Source organism: Poecilia latipinna, unplaced genomic scaffold (genome assembly GCF_001443285.1).
Source record: "Poecilia latipinna isolate Pla-1442-1.1 unplaced genomic scaffold, P_latipinna-1.0 Scaffold200, whole genome shotgun sequence".
Classification (NCBI taxonomy): Eukaryota; Metazoa; Chordata; class Actinopteri; order Cyprinodontiformes; family Poeciliidae; genus Poecilia; species Poecilia latipinna.
This window is the reverse complement of record NW_015112816.1, coordinates 358,723-374,174: the sequence shown is the minus strand read 5'-3', so window position 1 is coordinate 374,174 and position 15,452 is coordinate 358,723. Positions and strand designations below refer to the sequence as shown.

Below are 15,452 nucleotides of genomic sequence, written 5' to 3'. Positions count from 1 at the left end.
TTAGAATTAGATACTGAGTCAATGGGGGGGGGGGGGGGGGGAGAATAAGGGCTCCTATTGCTGCAATCAAGACAGGCACAAATTAAGCATACGTGTTAATTAATGAATTGGTCCAAGAGATTGGAGAGATGGCAAATGAAGCTTTGCCTGACTGGTACAATGTCAAGGCTTCGTTCTGCATCAGTGACCAAGCCAAGCAAGAGATGGGGGTGAGTCACTGTGGGGGAGGGGCCTCCTTCTGTATGGTCAGGGGACACTGATGAAGTGCAATAGATGCAGCACCAAACAGGAGTAAGTGTGACAGGGGGTGAGCCTCTAGGGTTTCTGTATACACTGAAGAATGTGTGTAAAGTAAGAAGAAAAGTTTTTTGTTTTTTTGACTTGAATAGCTTAACAAGAATATAATCAAAATGTTTCATTATTTAAGCTACGTCATTGCTTTTTGTCATCACATTGGTACTTTCAGGGACTTACCTTTGATTTTTTGGGGGGTATTATTATTATTATTCATGTTAAATAGAGCATCAAATACATAAAAATATATCTTATTGCTAAAACCATTAATTCTTTATTGCCTCAATATTAATTGTGATAGTTATTAACTTACTTTGGTAATCACTTTTAAGACAAGATGGCTACTTTTTTTTTGTTTATTATTATAGTTTAATTTAATAACACCAAAAACAGGGACCATACTTTCCTGGACAGCAGCAAAGTTTTAACATTTGCTAATTGGTCTAAACAGTATCAGGATTTACAGATGAAAATGCACTTAATTAAGGCCAAAAGAATAATCTACTCAGGCAATTCACCACCTTTAATACAATTTTGTGAGTAGCTAGCCACTGCCACCTGCTGGTCAAATCCATGTATAATTTGCCACTGCCATTAAAGTAGTTTGATGTTAGGGCATAACACAAAAATCAACAAAACTGGAAAATGACATGAAGGCACAGGAATATATGTACATTTTTAACAATCGTTGGATTCAGCTGTACAGAAGCATCAACTATTGTTTATGTAGTTGCCTTTTGCAAAGGTGCCGACATCAGATTCTTAAGAAGGTTCGATGAAAGCTCCTGGAATCCGGCCTCCTCAGCTGGAGACAGCATAGAAATAAAAATAATTAGTGTGAAAGATTCTTTCGCTAGACCATCACAGAAAATGTCAAAATATTACAAAGAAACAATATATTATTCAAGCAAAGTCATTACCTAATTGGACGCTGGTCTTTTTGACTAACAGCTGTGACTGCTCCTTGATGGTAAGTAGCTGCTGTATCATTTTACACTGAGTGTCCATCTACAGGCAAGACGAAAAAAAATCTATAAGTTACAAAATAAAATGATGACAACATTGCATCAGATCTGGTGCTTTGAAAAATCGTACAGCTTAGTTTTCTATCTGAAAACTGGTCCGTCTAAATTGCTGTGTGTCCGGTGTCTGCGTTTCCCAGTGATTGAATAGCAACCTTTTCATGCCTATAATTGTTATGGAAGGAAATATCTATTTAAATAATATCTGTGAGACATTGAAAATACAGTATTAATGCATTTTCAACACACAAACAAAAATATACAGGTACAAAACTGTTCCAACATAGCAGACAATAGAGAATACTAATCTTCAAACTTACTTGACGATCAATCTGTTTTCAATTACATGCATGCATGTTAAAAAGCTGAAATATTTTGAAAGGAGAAAGGTTGAGTCTGCTCTTTTCTCTATGTCAATCAACAATAGCTAGCAATAATTCTAAGCACTGCACATAGAAACAGTTAAAACCTGACATTATGCAAGTTTCGTGACCATTAAAATATAAGTGGAAAACGGTTGTATTTGTAAATGTATGTGTGTCCCATTCATTTCCAAGTTTGCCCCTGAAAAATCTCAGTTCTTATGGCCATTTCTCTTCACCCTCCGCCCAATGTACTGATGTACAATGTACTGCCTGGTGGGTGTGTGCATGTCATAGTCGTTCTGCCCAAGGAAGCAACATTTCAAATACAGTACAGCAAGCCCACTCTTATCATGACATTCACTTTAGAGATTAGAACATAAAAGCTTGAAAATACAATAACTTCTTATTTGTGAGGATACAAGAAAAAAAAAAAAAATCCAACATACAATCATGGCCATAGTATGCATCATGGGTCGCTGCCTACAGAGGACATCGTGGTAGTTGGGTTTACTCTGTATGACAGAGTTCTGCGAGGACTGGACTATTAACGTGGAGTTTAGAGGTATACCCGTCTCCTGTCCCATCTTCACCTTCCTACAGCGGAAAACCAATAACACGATTGGTACAAATTCAAAGAAAGTCGTGTATAACATTGTCACGTGAATGCTTGATGATAATATAAATATTTACTTTTCCAGTTCCTCTGCTTTTTCCTTGTGTTTGTTCATAAGCGCCTCCCAAGACTCACTTTCAGCCTTGAGCCTAAGAAAAAACAAAAAGAGAAGATCGTATATGTGGCCATTTTATATTTATAATTAAAAATAAGCATCGGACATGAGAGCAGACAGAACAACATGCCTGTTGATTGCTTTCTGGACATTTTCCATGGCTCTTTGCACGGCAGGCTGACTGCAACTTAAAGCAATAAAAGACAAAAATGCAATGAAGACAATCATCATAATTAATAGCAAAAGTACAGTGAAAGTTTTAAAAAGTATGCGTACTTCGGTTGACTCGAAGATAGTTTGTGTGGTTCGTTGCTTGTATTTTTGGTTAAGCAGCTCCACTCCATCTTGATGTTTTCAACTACACAAAATAGGAATAACAGAGATAACATAAAATTATTGTTTCAATAATTAAAAAATACTGAGCTCCAAGGAATTTATTTAAAAAAACCCCCCAAAAACTACCAACCTTGCTTTTTGAAGGTCTCCAGTGAAGCTTTTGGAAATGACTCAAGTGAATTTTGAGTTCTTTCTAGTGCCATCTGCAAAGCAAACACGTGAATAAACAAAAATTATTCTCACAGTTTACAAAATCGATTTTTAAAAATTTTATTTTACTCACATTTTGTTGTGTGTAAATTTGTGGTCAGTATTAATTAAATATCTAGTCATTCTTCTAATCTTGAGTAAACAATATCTATCGAGTTAGCAAAAATATGAACATAAAACTGTTACTGTCTATATTTCATGACATCTTCAAATCTTCATTTAATCTTTTAAGAGTTGATACAGACAAAGAAATACAAATGAGCTATTGGACCTTCATCGAGTTCAGGAGAAACTTATTATAATGGTTTAATGCATTTGGTTCCTATAGCTTCACTTAACATACCTCCATTGAAGCCTCCAGCAGTTTTTCAAGTCTCTCTTGTTGTGATAACGATGGACTTATGCTTCTGCACAAAGCTAGAACATATTAATTTAGATGATTATTTGTCTTGAACAAAAGTAAACATTAATGTTTCACTGTGGGGGGATAAAAATATCTCTCACTCTCATATGGGTTGGGAAGCGCAGGGAGGGAGCGTCGGGTTATGGTGTTTCTCCTCCAGGATTTATTCTGTTCACGGGGATTTACGGGTCTTTCTTTGAGTGTCTCCATTTCTTGTTTCATCGTCTCTGACTGTTCGTCTCCAGGATCTGGCGCCTGTGTGGTAGATAATGTCGAGTCGGTCCGGTGACACTTCAGAGGAGGTTCCGACTCGGGGATTGAGGAGGAGCATCTTTTTGAAGTCTGGGCCGAAAACGGGACCTTGGCATAAACAACAAAGCCAGTAACTCTCCATTCAGCAAATCATCTGCTGTAAACTACAGAAAGGGTTTTTATTTCTCACCTCTGCTGAGGTTTCGTCTGCCTCAACACGTCCGCAGCTAAAGCAGGTAACAGACGAAAAAGTCGCTTTAATGTTTACATCAGACCAGAACAAAACTCTCAGAAAGGTCCACCAAAACATGACAACAATACAGTTCGTTTAAGATTATTTACAGTAGTAAGGTAATGGATTTGTTTAATTTAAATAAGTTGTATTACGAGCTTAAAACAAAACATACCCGTGCTCAACTTCAGCCGTCTTTTCCGCCATTTTAATTTCAAATAGCTGTCCTAACAGCGCGCTCAAAGACCAAACCCACCCTTTCACGGCTCTAAGACTCATGGGAAATGTAGTTAAGCAATACAAGGGTCAAGGCTTAAAACTAAATTTGTTGCACCTTACATAGATGCATTTAGAAATACTTATATGAAAAGTTAAATAGGGGCATTTTAGCAAAGGTCATATTTATTGTGATCCCTTTGAATAAAGTTCAAAAGATTGCGACTGTTTTATAGGAACAATGTTTAAATGACTTCAAGTTTGTTGCAAAAAAAAAAAGTGTACAGAGGCTCTCCAAAGTCAAAATGTTTAAATGCTTTCATTTTGTATCTCTCCTTAAAAAATAAAACTATGACAAAACACTTAAAAACTTTTTGCGCTTAAGACATGACATGTATTTTTTTACAAATAAAAAATGTTTGAGAGACAAAATTAATATTGCTGAATTCAATTTGGAATAAAATTTCCACATTCAGCATTATTTGGTAGCATGCCACATCTTCTCGCCCCTCATCTCCACACTTTACTTACCAAAGGTTCTCCACATGATCACACTGTGAGAACGTCTCTTGTCCACCGTTTTCCACAATGTCAACTCCAATTTTATTCTGGACCCTGGCTAGGACAATAAATTTTTGTTTTACGTCTGAAGTACATTTTTTGATCAGCTTTGTATGAATTCGGTGACGCTAAAATATAAACTCCATCTTCATCTTTACAGCAGATAGCAAAAGGTTTTGAATAAAAACTGATGTTTGAAACTGTTCATAATTTCATCTCCCATGTGAAGAAAAGTAAAACCAAAAGCATGATTCTGCCTACACCATGTTTTACTGCTGTTTTTTTTTTTTCTGTTTTGCCAAAAACATCAAGCTTAGTTTCTTCAGACTATAAAATGTTCTACAAGTCTTTAAGAGATTTTTACCATTCTCCATTACTTTCATTTGTGTGTTTTTGGTAGTGGACTTAGTTATTTCTCATTTCTTGGAATCTGCTTGAAATGACTGCTTCAGGTTAGAAAATGTACAATTCTTAAAATTATTAGCCAATTTCTAAACTTGTGAAAGTAAAAGTTATATTCTATATTCATCTTTGAAGTTGTAAGGTGCCTATAGTTTACCTAATAATAGGATACGTTTAAAAGTAAACAAATGTCCAATTTAAATTGGACATTGAGTTACTTTGGTCTTAATCAGAATCAGTTAAACTTAACTTGCATATCTTTTAACTTTGATAGTTGTGGCATCAAAGCAAAATTTAATAGCATTTAAAAAATATAAAAATTCCAGTGTTTGAGATTTTAACAAAAGAGTACTTTAGTTTAGTTCCCATGACATAGACACTTTGATAAACAATCTTGTTTCCATGTTGACTTATATTGTATTCTCATATCTTAGTAATGCCAAATTTACCAGCAAAAATAATTTGTGTTACTTACATTCTCTCAATACAATAAAAAAAAAAAAACACACACACACAAAAAAAAGACAAAATGAATACTTCATCATTTTAAATCTTTATAAGTCTGTTAAATTTCTTTTTCACTTTTTACAAAAACAAGGGAGGGGGAAAAAATCCAAAACACTATTGCAATTCTCTTGGAGAATGCCCTTTTTGTGCCTGTAGTTTTCACTCTGGCTAGCACAATCTGAAACTCCACTCAATACTGCTGTCTTCATGGCCTGTCAATAAGAGTGGGGAGGGAAAAACAAAAGAACGATGTAGAAAAATGGACAGTTATAAAAAACATTAGAATTGAGACAAAGCAAATGGAAAAAGAAAACAACAGACGTAAAGAGTTCAGGGGGGAACAAAGAAAGGGATACACAGAGTGAACAGTCCTACATGCCATGACTATCTCAGCTGTCAAGTGTTTGGAACAACAGCCGTACTTTTCTTCCTCTTTCAAAATCTTCTGTCCCTTTACAGTTTGGTAATAAGGGCAGCATTTGCTGTTGGCACTGAGATCAAGAAGGCAGCCTGAGAGTTCCTTTGCCCAGGAAGAACTGCAGGACACGGTCCACGAGCAGAGCAGCAACAAAGTCCACCAGCAGAACCTGGGCAATTATTAATTTGAACTGCAAGAAATCAGACAAAGCATGTTACACGATCTTATTACAAGAATATCAAAACAAGAAACGGTAAAGTAATGTTAGCTCACCTCAGTTGGAATTTCTACAAGAGCAAACTGTTCATTGAATTCTGGAGAGGAACCAGTAAGAAGCCCGACAATTGCTAACCCTGAAAGTACGATACTCCACAGTAGTGGTCGATTTTCACTGAGAGACTCCATGAATGGGTGACCCTGTAAGACACAAAGAGGAATCCATTATGTAAATAAACACCAGTTATTTAGACATGGTTTTAAATAACCAATACATGGTCCCAAAAGTGAAAAGATACCTTGTAGTTTATGGCAAAGGTGGCCATCTGCATGGCCATTGACATTATGTACACAGTGCTGTTAATTAGGCTGGGTTCGAATTCTTTATACAGATCTACAAACTGCTCCTCTCTGTAAAAAAACAACAAAAAAAACATAAAAATGATAAAGCATTCACAAAGTATCACTGATAGGAAAAAGAGAAAACATTGTATACATTTTATAATAAATTAAACAAGTGTTTGCTCATCAGCAGCTTGGACGTCCCATTTTAAAAAGATAAAATCTGAGAAAGTATTACTCCAAAAACATTTTAAACAAAAAGTTGTTAAAAAATGTCTAATACAAAGGCGATACTGGTGGGGAACAATCTTTTCTGTTTCATTTCTATGTTTTATTTGAACATAGAAATGCTCAGCCAATTCAAAAAACACATTTCACATGCTATTACTATGATGCACGGTCTTTCAAGAGGTCTTTGGTCTTACCCCGTTGCACTTTTGCTTACCTTGGTGGACTTCTGGTTTGCGCCTCTTTGTAAAGATACACAAGACTACAAAAGTGAACTGCAAACTGCAGCAGCACAGTCAACACTGTGTACAGATTGAAGATGTTTGGTAAAGGCCGCTCTCGAGACAACGTTTTCAGAGGCTGCGAAAAGAGGAGAAAAAAAAAAATCCTAATTTGTCTTTTTTTTTTAAATAGAAACAGAATTACGGTGGAGTTTTAAAATTTACATTTACAGTAAGCACCAAAAAACATGTTAACTTTACAGTAAATAACTCAAATTCTAACCTTTGACCTAGATATAAAAAGAAAGCATCCAGCCAAAAGCAAGCCTTGCAGAGTCGCCTGGAAATCGCTGAATTTGACTCCTTCGAGGTAGAGGACAGACTGACTGTAGGCCAGCACTAGTGCATTGAGAGCTAGAATCTTGAACATCTGCAGTGTTGTAACCAGAGTGCAGCGGCCTTGTTTTATTACATGGCAAACTGGGGGAATAAAGACAAAAACAAATTGAGTCCGAGAGTTAATAATCAGTTTTATTTATAAATACAGAGAAATAAGTATTGAAACATGTGACTCACTGCACTGAATGGAGGACAGTTTGGACGTGAAAGGGGCAGCAATGGAAGCGTCACCCAGCTTGACGACTTGTACCTGATCCTCTTCAAGTTCTCGGAGAACTTGACTTATTTTTTCCTGTTAGAGAAATCCTAATGGTTAGCGAAGTGTATGTTTCTTCATGTTACAGTAAGCACAAAAAATGGTTAACAAAAGTAAGCTTTTTTTTTTTTGAGTAGCTCATATTTCTTTTGAGTAGCCCATGTCAAATGTATATGATGACATTGAAAGATGAGTGGGACATTAAATATATTCTAAGTCTAATTTAGTTATATCTTTAGCCATAATCTAGGCCTTGCTCATAGATTTAACAATCTAAGACATCCCAGTAGTTCTCTAAAGGCTCCATTTTAAACATAAAACAAAGAGATTTTTAATATTTCTTGGACAGTTGCAACTAGAGAGATTGTGACAAATTAGAGCTGAATACCTATTGTAATTAATTAATTGCCTCTATGATTACATTATGTTTCTAAAAGAAGATGCAACTATTTTTTGTTAAATGATAAAGTAGAACACCTTTTGTGCTGCAAGCTGCTCCTCCCTCTGGGCCATGGCCCGCTGTCTGGCTGCTCTGGAGCTCAGCTTGACACCAGAACTAGCAGGTGGTACAGGCCTTATGTCTGATGTTGCCGACTCCTTATCTCTACCCCGCTTCTTTTTCTCAGGCATGCGCTCTGGAGCATTGGCTAAGAGGGCCACCCCTGTGAGAAAACAAAATGTTCATTGCTCACAACTGGAGGCAACTCTTGGCAAACTTGTTTCAGGTAAGTTATTTAAAAATAACTTACCTATGTGAGCATGTTTAAGTGCTCCGACGTCATTTGTGCCATCACCACACATCAGGGTCACATAACCAAGCCCCTTAAGGCTGGTGATTACAAATTCCTAAAACACATGAAATCAAACTTTTGCTGAGAACACCAAATTGAGGTAGGAAGAGAGCGCACAAACTATGACTTAAAGGCTGCTGCTTCAGGACCCACCTTCTGTTTTGGACTGACTCGAGCAAATACTCGTATATGTGGTAACAGTGTGTGGAGAAGGTGGGGATCGCAGCCCAACCGAGCCAGCCCTTCTCCTGTTACACACAAGTCAAACTGTTGCACAAACGAAGAAACTGAAGGAGGGGGCAGCGCAACAGTTACGGTGCCATCAATGGATTCCCAGTGCCACTGACCTGGAAAAACAGCATTTATACATAAAACTTCTCGTTATTCAAGCCAAGTGTCAAAACACTCGCAGAATTAAGCGATGAACCTAATGCGTACCCTGATTGAGGCTCGGCTGCAAAATAAGTGTGTGATCTTTCTGGATAAAGTGGAGCTCTCTTGCAACATGGCATGCAGTGAGGGGGTTGTCTCCTGTGATCATGACCACCTGAAGGAAGAGAAGAAAGTTGCTTATTTGAGAACGAACCCAAAATTTTCATCACCGTTTTGTTTAGTTTTTTTTTTTTACATGATGAGATGCTTCTTGGATCTCTTTGATCACTGCCTTGCTGTCATTCTTGAGTGGACAGGAAACAACCATAAAACCAGCAAATTGTAGATCACACTCCAAAGCATCACGACTGATCTCACGGCACTACATAAATCAAAGAGATTTTAGTTAGTTTCTATCAGGTCTGTTTATAGACACTACAGAAAAATCAAACAGCCTCCGAAGGTTTTGATTAAAAGAAAAAAACAAAAGCTAAACAAACCTGTTGATGACTGAGGTGTCCAATTTCTTTGTAACCCAAGGCCAGAACTCGTGCCCCTTCCCGTGACATTTCTCTGTGGACTTCATCATAATTTCCTGGACACGCTGTAAACTACGGACAGCAGTATTTTAGACACTTATTTTAGACAAGGAAGTGAAGAGTCTGTGAAAAATGTGGAGCTGTAATTTACCATTCCTCTAAGTGTCTCTGGGGCACCCTTGACTGTCGAGATGTAGCAAAGTTCGGTGGATCCAAGTTTCTCGTACGAGGCCAAGACAGACATCCTTTTCAGAGCACTGGCAAAATGGAAGCGCTGGTGGATCTTCAGTCCCTGTGTTTTGATGCCTCGTGGGAAAACTTTTTCATCTGGTTTAAACAGAAAAAGAAAGAACTTAAGTAACCATTCTACTGTTTAAAATGTACTAGTCCAATAATATAAGGGGAACACTGTTAACCAAATAGTCCGAGCACACTCATGAATTGCACTATAGATGTAGGAGGCACCTTTGGTAAGCGTCCAGTCAGCAGCAGTTAGCATGGCCTTCTCTAATGGATCTCCCACCAGTTGCCCATCATCCAGAGTAACCAGTGAGTGACAGGTAGCCACAACCCTATGCGTCTCAACTGGGATCTCAGAGACAGGCATCACCTCTTTTCCCTCTCTGTCAGTGAAAACAGGATGGATACAATAAACGGCAAATAATTACAATCTAAATTACAAGCACAATCTTGTAATTTAATCTTGTCTTCTCAATTTTACGCTTCCAAACAGAGAATTGGTTGACAGGGTTTACCTGAGGCCCGCTACCCCTCGAACTACCAAGCTGTCACTGGTCAGAGTTCCTGTTTTGTCAAAACAGCAAATCTCTACTTTCCCTGCAAATGGTATCCTGAAGGGTTCTGTGCAGAAAACATCTAAAGCAGAAAAAGAGCAACAAGCGTCATACTCGATACCACTTAGTGAATTTGTTGCAGTAGGTATTCTACGATCCCAGCAGACAAAGAAACAAACTTACAAAGTTTAGCCAAGGCAATGAGAGATGTGTTCACTGCTAAAGAAAGCTCTATTGGAAGTTCCGGCGGGACCACTGAAGTGAGAATAAGTGTGCACTCCAAAAACAACTTGTAGCGATTCCTTGTGAGATCCTTTGTTCCTAGGGAGGGATACAAATAATAATAAAAAAAGGACATGTTTCAGAATCAACTTCACCGCTCATTCTGACCTATAAGTACAAATTTGGATGCAAGTTTTATTGGCTTTCAAAAAAAATTGTGATACATCTTAATGAGCTAACTGTTGTCATCTCACCTTCAACCCACACATATGCAGCAGCAGCAATGGCAAACACAAGGAGGAAGAGAATAAAGATAAAAGTCTCCAGGTTGTTTGCCGTCACTCTCTTTACACCGAAGAGAATTGTCCTTAGCAGTTTACCCTGTAGAACAATGTCACAACACACTGTTTAGTAACAGACAACAATGGATTTAATAATGGAGTAAAAAATTGCCACAAGATTTAAGAGTTATCCATATTCCTTACCTGAGACGTATAGAATCCTGTTCTCAGTACGTAGGCCACACAACCATTGTCTACAGCTGCAAACAATGAAAAAGAGTACAAATAAATACACTGTCCAATGCTAATAGATACTCCTGTTGACAAATGGAAAGACAGAGGCACTAGCACTTACGCTTAAGTCCAGCACTGGTCTTTAAAGGAGGAGTATGCTGAACCACTTTGGTTCCACCAGAAATGATATGCAGGCGAGAGTCTGTCTGAAGGTCCAAAATCTGCCCTGGATCCAAGTCTTCTACTGGCTCCTGCACACAATAGTTAAAAAAAGGCTTGAATCTGACTGAAATAACAGCACAATGAAAAGGTATTTAAACCACTGGTTTGTCTTTTTCTTGTCACACTTAAGTACTTCAGATGCTCAAACAAATAATATCAGACAAAAAATCCATAATTTAGTTTTCAAAATATGATGCATTTCAGTCAAATCGGCTGTCAGGACCAACCAGATCCAACATGAAAAGTAATTGCGTTCTAAATCTAATATCTGGTGGTGTCACTCTTGGAGGCAACAACTGCCGTTAAGCATTTGCAATAACTAGAGATGATCTTTTACATCGATGTGAAAGAATGTTTTGCCCATTTGTTTTTAATTCAGCTAATGACAACAATTCAGTTTTAATTCAGCTACATTGGTTTTCAGGGAATGCAGGTTTTAGGGCATGCAGAAGCATCTCAATTAGATTTCAGTCTAAATTTTTACTACTCTACTCCCAAATGCTACTGGTGAAATAGGCAACAATTTTGTTGGTGCTTTTGGGTTGGAGCAGCCACAGAGATTCCCAAGCATCCAGATGTGCCAGACAGGCTTGTTCTTCTTGTTGTTTCATGAAAACTGACCTCAACAGAGACAAGTGACGACCTATGTGACCTCCAGGGTATGCACTGAGGCACCTTTAAGAGTTATCTTGGTAGATCAAGAAAGTTTTTTGTGTCCATCAATTCGGAAGGAAAAATGTCTCTCACTATGGTTTGGTCGAGTCCCAAAATGGATTTCTGATCCATTCTTAACATTTTTTTAAATCAAGACATGATTTGTCGCCTTTATCCCATTGTATCTCATCAGAATTTTCTATTTGAGAAATAGTGTGGTGTGGAAGCAATCAGACTTGAGTGTGGCTAGTGAAACTGAACTCAACTTTCTAAATGCGGGGCTTATAAATTTAATTTATAATTTAACAAGGCAGTTAACATTTTAAATACCATCTTGTATTTTTTTTTTTTTACTGAGTTTGTCCGTCTAATTATGACATTGTTTGTTGCTCTGAAATATTTAGACGCAGCAAAAACAGTAAAAATCTGTACTGAAGCAAATAGTTTACCACATCACTATATTATTTACTAACCTTCATCTGTGGGACAGACTCTCCAGTCAGCATGGCTTCATCCACAATGCAACGTCCTCTGAGAAGCAGCACATCACAGGGTACCAAGTTGTCTTGGGGTGAGCGTCCTATAGAATAGAAAACACACATTTCAACACAGAAAATGAATGTAAGGTTTGAGGTAAGGAGTCATAACATTTAGGACTGCACACTCACCTATGGAGACAATGTCTCCAGGAACTAGTTCATCACTAGAAATAGGTCTCCATTTCCTGTTGCGATACACCTATCAAAAACGTAAATACACTTATTTTGATATGCTAGGGATATCACATTATTTATGGAAAACAGACTGAGCTCTGAAATTTGGATAAAATATGTTTTAAAGGTCTGACCTCTCTTCATGAAGCCAATGGAAAAAGTCCCTCAGCACTATTAAATGGCCTAATATAAAATGTCTTTTTCAATTCAATTTGGATACATGTGTGACTTTTCATTCTTCATCAAACTCTGTTGGTTGCATAAGTGAACTTGATCATTTCACTATAAAGTTCTTATGACCAAATTAGCAACAGAATGCATTTTAAACTTGATCAAGCTTACCTGGATCATATAGGGCTTATTTCCCATGCGGCGTATTTCTGACATATTCCTCATTTGCTGTTGGACCAGGGATGCCTCAAATGCAACCAGCATGAACAGAGTAAAAACACTGTAATACCAGTATTCGTCCAGACACCACAGCCCCACACAGAAAACCTGATGGACAAAGGGCAGATAACATCAAACTGATGCAAAGCATTTACATTTTCTCTTCCTGACTAATGAACCCAGACCAATTCCAGGAAAAAGAAACACACGTACCTGGAAGACGAAAAAAGGAGCTGTTGCTCTTTCTTTAAAGAGCTCCAGAAAATCTGGCACAACCATATCTGCACGATTGGCGCCATATCGCTTTTCTGCAGCCTTTAGCTCAGTTTCTTCCTGGTATCCACGCCATGACTGGAAGTGGCCTATTGGGTGGTTAATGGGGAATGCCACTGGAAGGAAACATTTCTTCTCTTGGTAGTCAAAAATGTAACGGATCTTTTGAAACTCAAAAGATAAGATCTTTTCCCCATTTTCATCCTGTTGATCAAAACATAGGACATATGTTTAAAAAAATATATTGCAGTGGCAAAAAAACAAAACAAAAAAAAAAACATCCAAGTAATAGATAAAATTCAAAACCAATATCTAAATTAACCTAACAACTTCCAGATAAATAAAGCCAAATTTCTAAGCACGTAGATCTTTGATAAACAGTAATGGCAGGTGTGGCTTTCACAAACCTTGTCACACTATATTTGAGCATTTTAGGGAAGTAACATATTTCCAAATATGACAACATAGGGAAATCAGTCTTTAAAGATGTGAACAAACCTGATCCCTCTGGAGTGTGACAAGCTCAGCAGAACCATTGTTAGGGGTGGGAATGACCTTTGCCAGAGTAGCCAGCTTGGGATCTGGCTCCTGTTTTTATTTAAAGAAAGAAAACAGATGATATATTCACATGCTGTTGGGACAGCACTTTTATTTTTGGAGCACCCTAATGATATACTCATCACAACCCGCTGATATACAGAGAAAATAGCTAAACTTTCCCTAAACAGAGGAATGATGAGGATGATGAACTCAACATGCCTTTCAGCAAAAGTTTTGATGAGATCTGTATTTGTTCAATGTTGGGTAATTTAAAAGATCTGTTACCTTCTGACTATTTGTTTCATAACAGATGTTGGTTTCCAATGCTAGTAAATTTATAATAAACAGGATCTTTAAGACAGATATTGATTATTCTGGTATTTGAAGTCATAACAAGAACTTCAGTTTCCCAGAATGCCATTCTGTCCGTCAACCATCAAAGATACAAATATATCAAAATATATAAATTTGACATAGGATTAATAACTGTAATGTTTCTTTCATTTTCATTGGTTATCACCAAGCAAATGTTTACTAATCAGTACAAACTCTGTGGACATCTGAAAGAGAACACTCGAAAGGAGAATATTTTGGATAAGTACTATTTATAGACAATGTATACATAAAGTCAAAAAATTTATAAAACATTACGTGATGCATAGAAACCTTAAAATACAGCCAGCACTAATACATGTGCTATTTGACATGTTCAGGAGTAGAGAAAATCTCATTATACTGTATGTGAGATTTTTTTTATTGAGCTAAAAAAATAGGTAGGATGTTTTTGGACTATCTGCTGTAAAAGTGCACATAATTTGCTATAACTTGCATTTACCTTGGAACAAGTGAGCCAACAATGCACGTGCACGGACCAGTATCCAGAGAGTGCTGTGAGGACGTGCGCGATCCCGATAGCGGCTAACGCGAGGAGGCCTGCCTCTGGATACTCCGAGGCACCGTACACTCCTAACCACACGTACACCCAGCCAGGGTAGAGAACAGCCAGAAACGGGAGGACAGTGCCGTGTAGCAGTCGGGGCCTCCGTCTGTACAGCGTCACCGAGCTTACTAGCTCATCACCGGCGCCGCTGTCATTCTGGTTGTGGTTAACAGAGGGGGCCATTTGTAGCTCACCCGGTCCTCGGATTCCGTCTGCAGCCATACTCTCGTCTTTCTTGGCGTCGTTCATTGTATCCGAATCCCTCCTTTGGCCCCCTCTACCATCCACCACCACCCCGTCTCGCTACAGTCGTTAAAAATACGATTCTACGCACGAAGCGGTGTGTTATCCACCTTTGAGAGCCCGTCTTTTGAGTTGACTGTTTCCCGACCGCTGCTTCCGCATACGCAAATACGCAAAGACACGTCATATTTAAAGAGCGTCAGTTTACCTCCAACTTGCTTTTTATCTTCTTTTTTTTTTTTTTTTCAAAACGCCTTTACATTACTGAGGTTTCCAAATTAGTAATATTTCAGGTTGCTTTCTGCAGTTATTTTTCAATATAAGTTGGAATAAATAAAATTAATAAACACAGGGAAACGTAAAAAGGAAACAAATAAAACAAAGAAGTTGGAGAATCGTAGATTTTAGTACGGTAACTAAAGTACAAGAAATTAAAAGAAACGTATTAAGCTGTGCTTTCTGATATAATTAAAACACAAATTTAAAACGTGTATGGGTTACTCCTTGATTTACAGCGATATTAATCGGGTGGCGTTTCACAAGCTAAAATAAGCATGTATTTTCTCTGCTACAGGACATCTAGAGTAAAGTCAAAACAATCTAAATTCAAAAATACAAAGTAGTTCTTCGTGCGAC

The 15,452-nt window shown here is 37.7% G+C and overlaps 2 protein-coding genes across 2 annotated transcripts; both read right to left on the bottom strand.

Annotated features, from left to right (window-relative positions):
• Positions 1-638: 638 nt before the first annotated feature.
• dsn1 (DSN1 component of MIS12 kinetochore complex) lies at positions 639-4,115 on the bottom strand. Its single transcript, XM_015031211.1, has 11 exons — positions 4,018-4,115; positions 3,801-3,837; positions 3,460-3,718; positions 3,299-3,372; positions 2,876-2,948; positions 2,686-2,767; positions 2,540-2,596; positions 2,372-2,443; positions 2,128-2,275; positions 1,215-1,302; positions 639-1,099 (listed from the first exon to the last, which is right to left on the bottom strand). Exons 1-11 carry the CDS (start codon positions 4,047-4,049, stop codon positions 1,017-1,019), a joined length of 1,005 nt encoding a protein of 334 aa, XP_014886697.1. The 5' UTR covers positions 4,050-4,115; the 3' UTR covers positions 639-1,016.
• A 1,450-nt stretch (positions 4,116-5,565) lies between these two features.
• Positions 5,566-14,997, bottom strand: atp13a1 (ATPase 13A1). Its single transcript, XM_015031197.1, has 25 exons — positions 14,469-14,997; positions 13,592-13,681; positions 13,034-13,297; positions 12,773-12,928; positions 12,386-12,455; positions 12,191-12,297; positions 10,963-11,092; positions 10,812-10,867; positions 10,581-10,707; positions 10,288-10,425; positions 10,066-10,186; positions 9,776-9,933; positions 9,462-9,637; positions 9,272-9,382; positions 9,028-9,153; positions 8,838-8,946; positions 8,553-8,746; positions 8,358-8,454; positions 8,086-8,270; positions 7,530-7,644; positions 7,237-7,433; positions 6,950-7,092; positions 6,462-6,573; positions 6,220-6,363; positions 5,566-6,136 (listed from the first exon to the last, which is right to left on the bottom strand). Exons 1-25 carry the CDS (start codon positions 14,820-14,822, stop codon positions 6,026-6,028), a joined length of 3,591 nt encoding a protein of 1,196 aa, XP_014886683.1. The 5' UTR covers positions 14,823-14,997; the 3' UTR covers positions 5,566-6,025.
• Positions 14,998-15,452: the final 455 nt, after the last annotated feature.

Excerpts from the sequence above, each read along its gene's own strand:
- atp13a1 (XM_015031197.1), bottom strand. The coding sequence starts at position 14,822 with ATGAACGACGCCAAGAAAGACGAGAGTATGGCTGCAGACGGAATCCGA. Across the intron at positions 11,093-12,190 it reads AGTCTGTCCCACAGATGAAG|GAGCCAGTAGAAGACTTGGA; the intron begins GTTAGTAAATAA and ends TATTGTGTGCAG. Across the intron at positions 6,574-6,949 it reads CAAACCAGAAGTCCACCAAG|AGAGGAGCAGTTTGTAGATC; the intron begins GTAAGCAAAAGT and ends GTTTTTTTACAG.
- dsn1 (XM_015031211.1), bottom strand. The coding sequence starts at position 4,049 with ATGGCGGAAAAGACGGCTGAAGTTGAGCACGG. Across the intron at positions 2,949-3,298 it reads TGCTGGAGGCTTCAATGGAG|ATGGCACTAGAAAGAACTCA; the intron begins GTATGTTAAGTG and ends TTTGCTTTGCAG. Across the intron at positions 2,276-2,371 it reads AAAGCAGAGGAACTGGAAAA|GAAGGTGAAGATGGGACAGG; the intron begins GTAAATATTTAT and ends TTTCCGCTGTAG.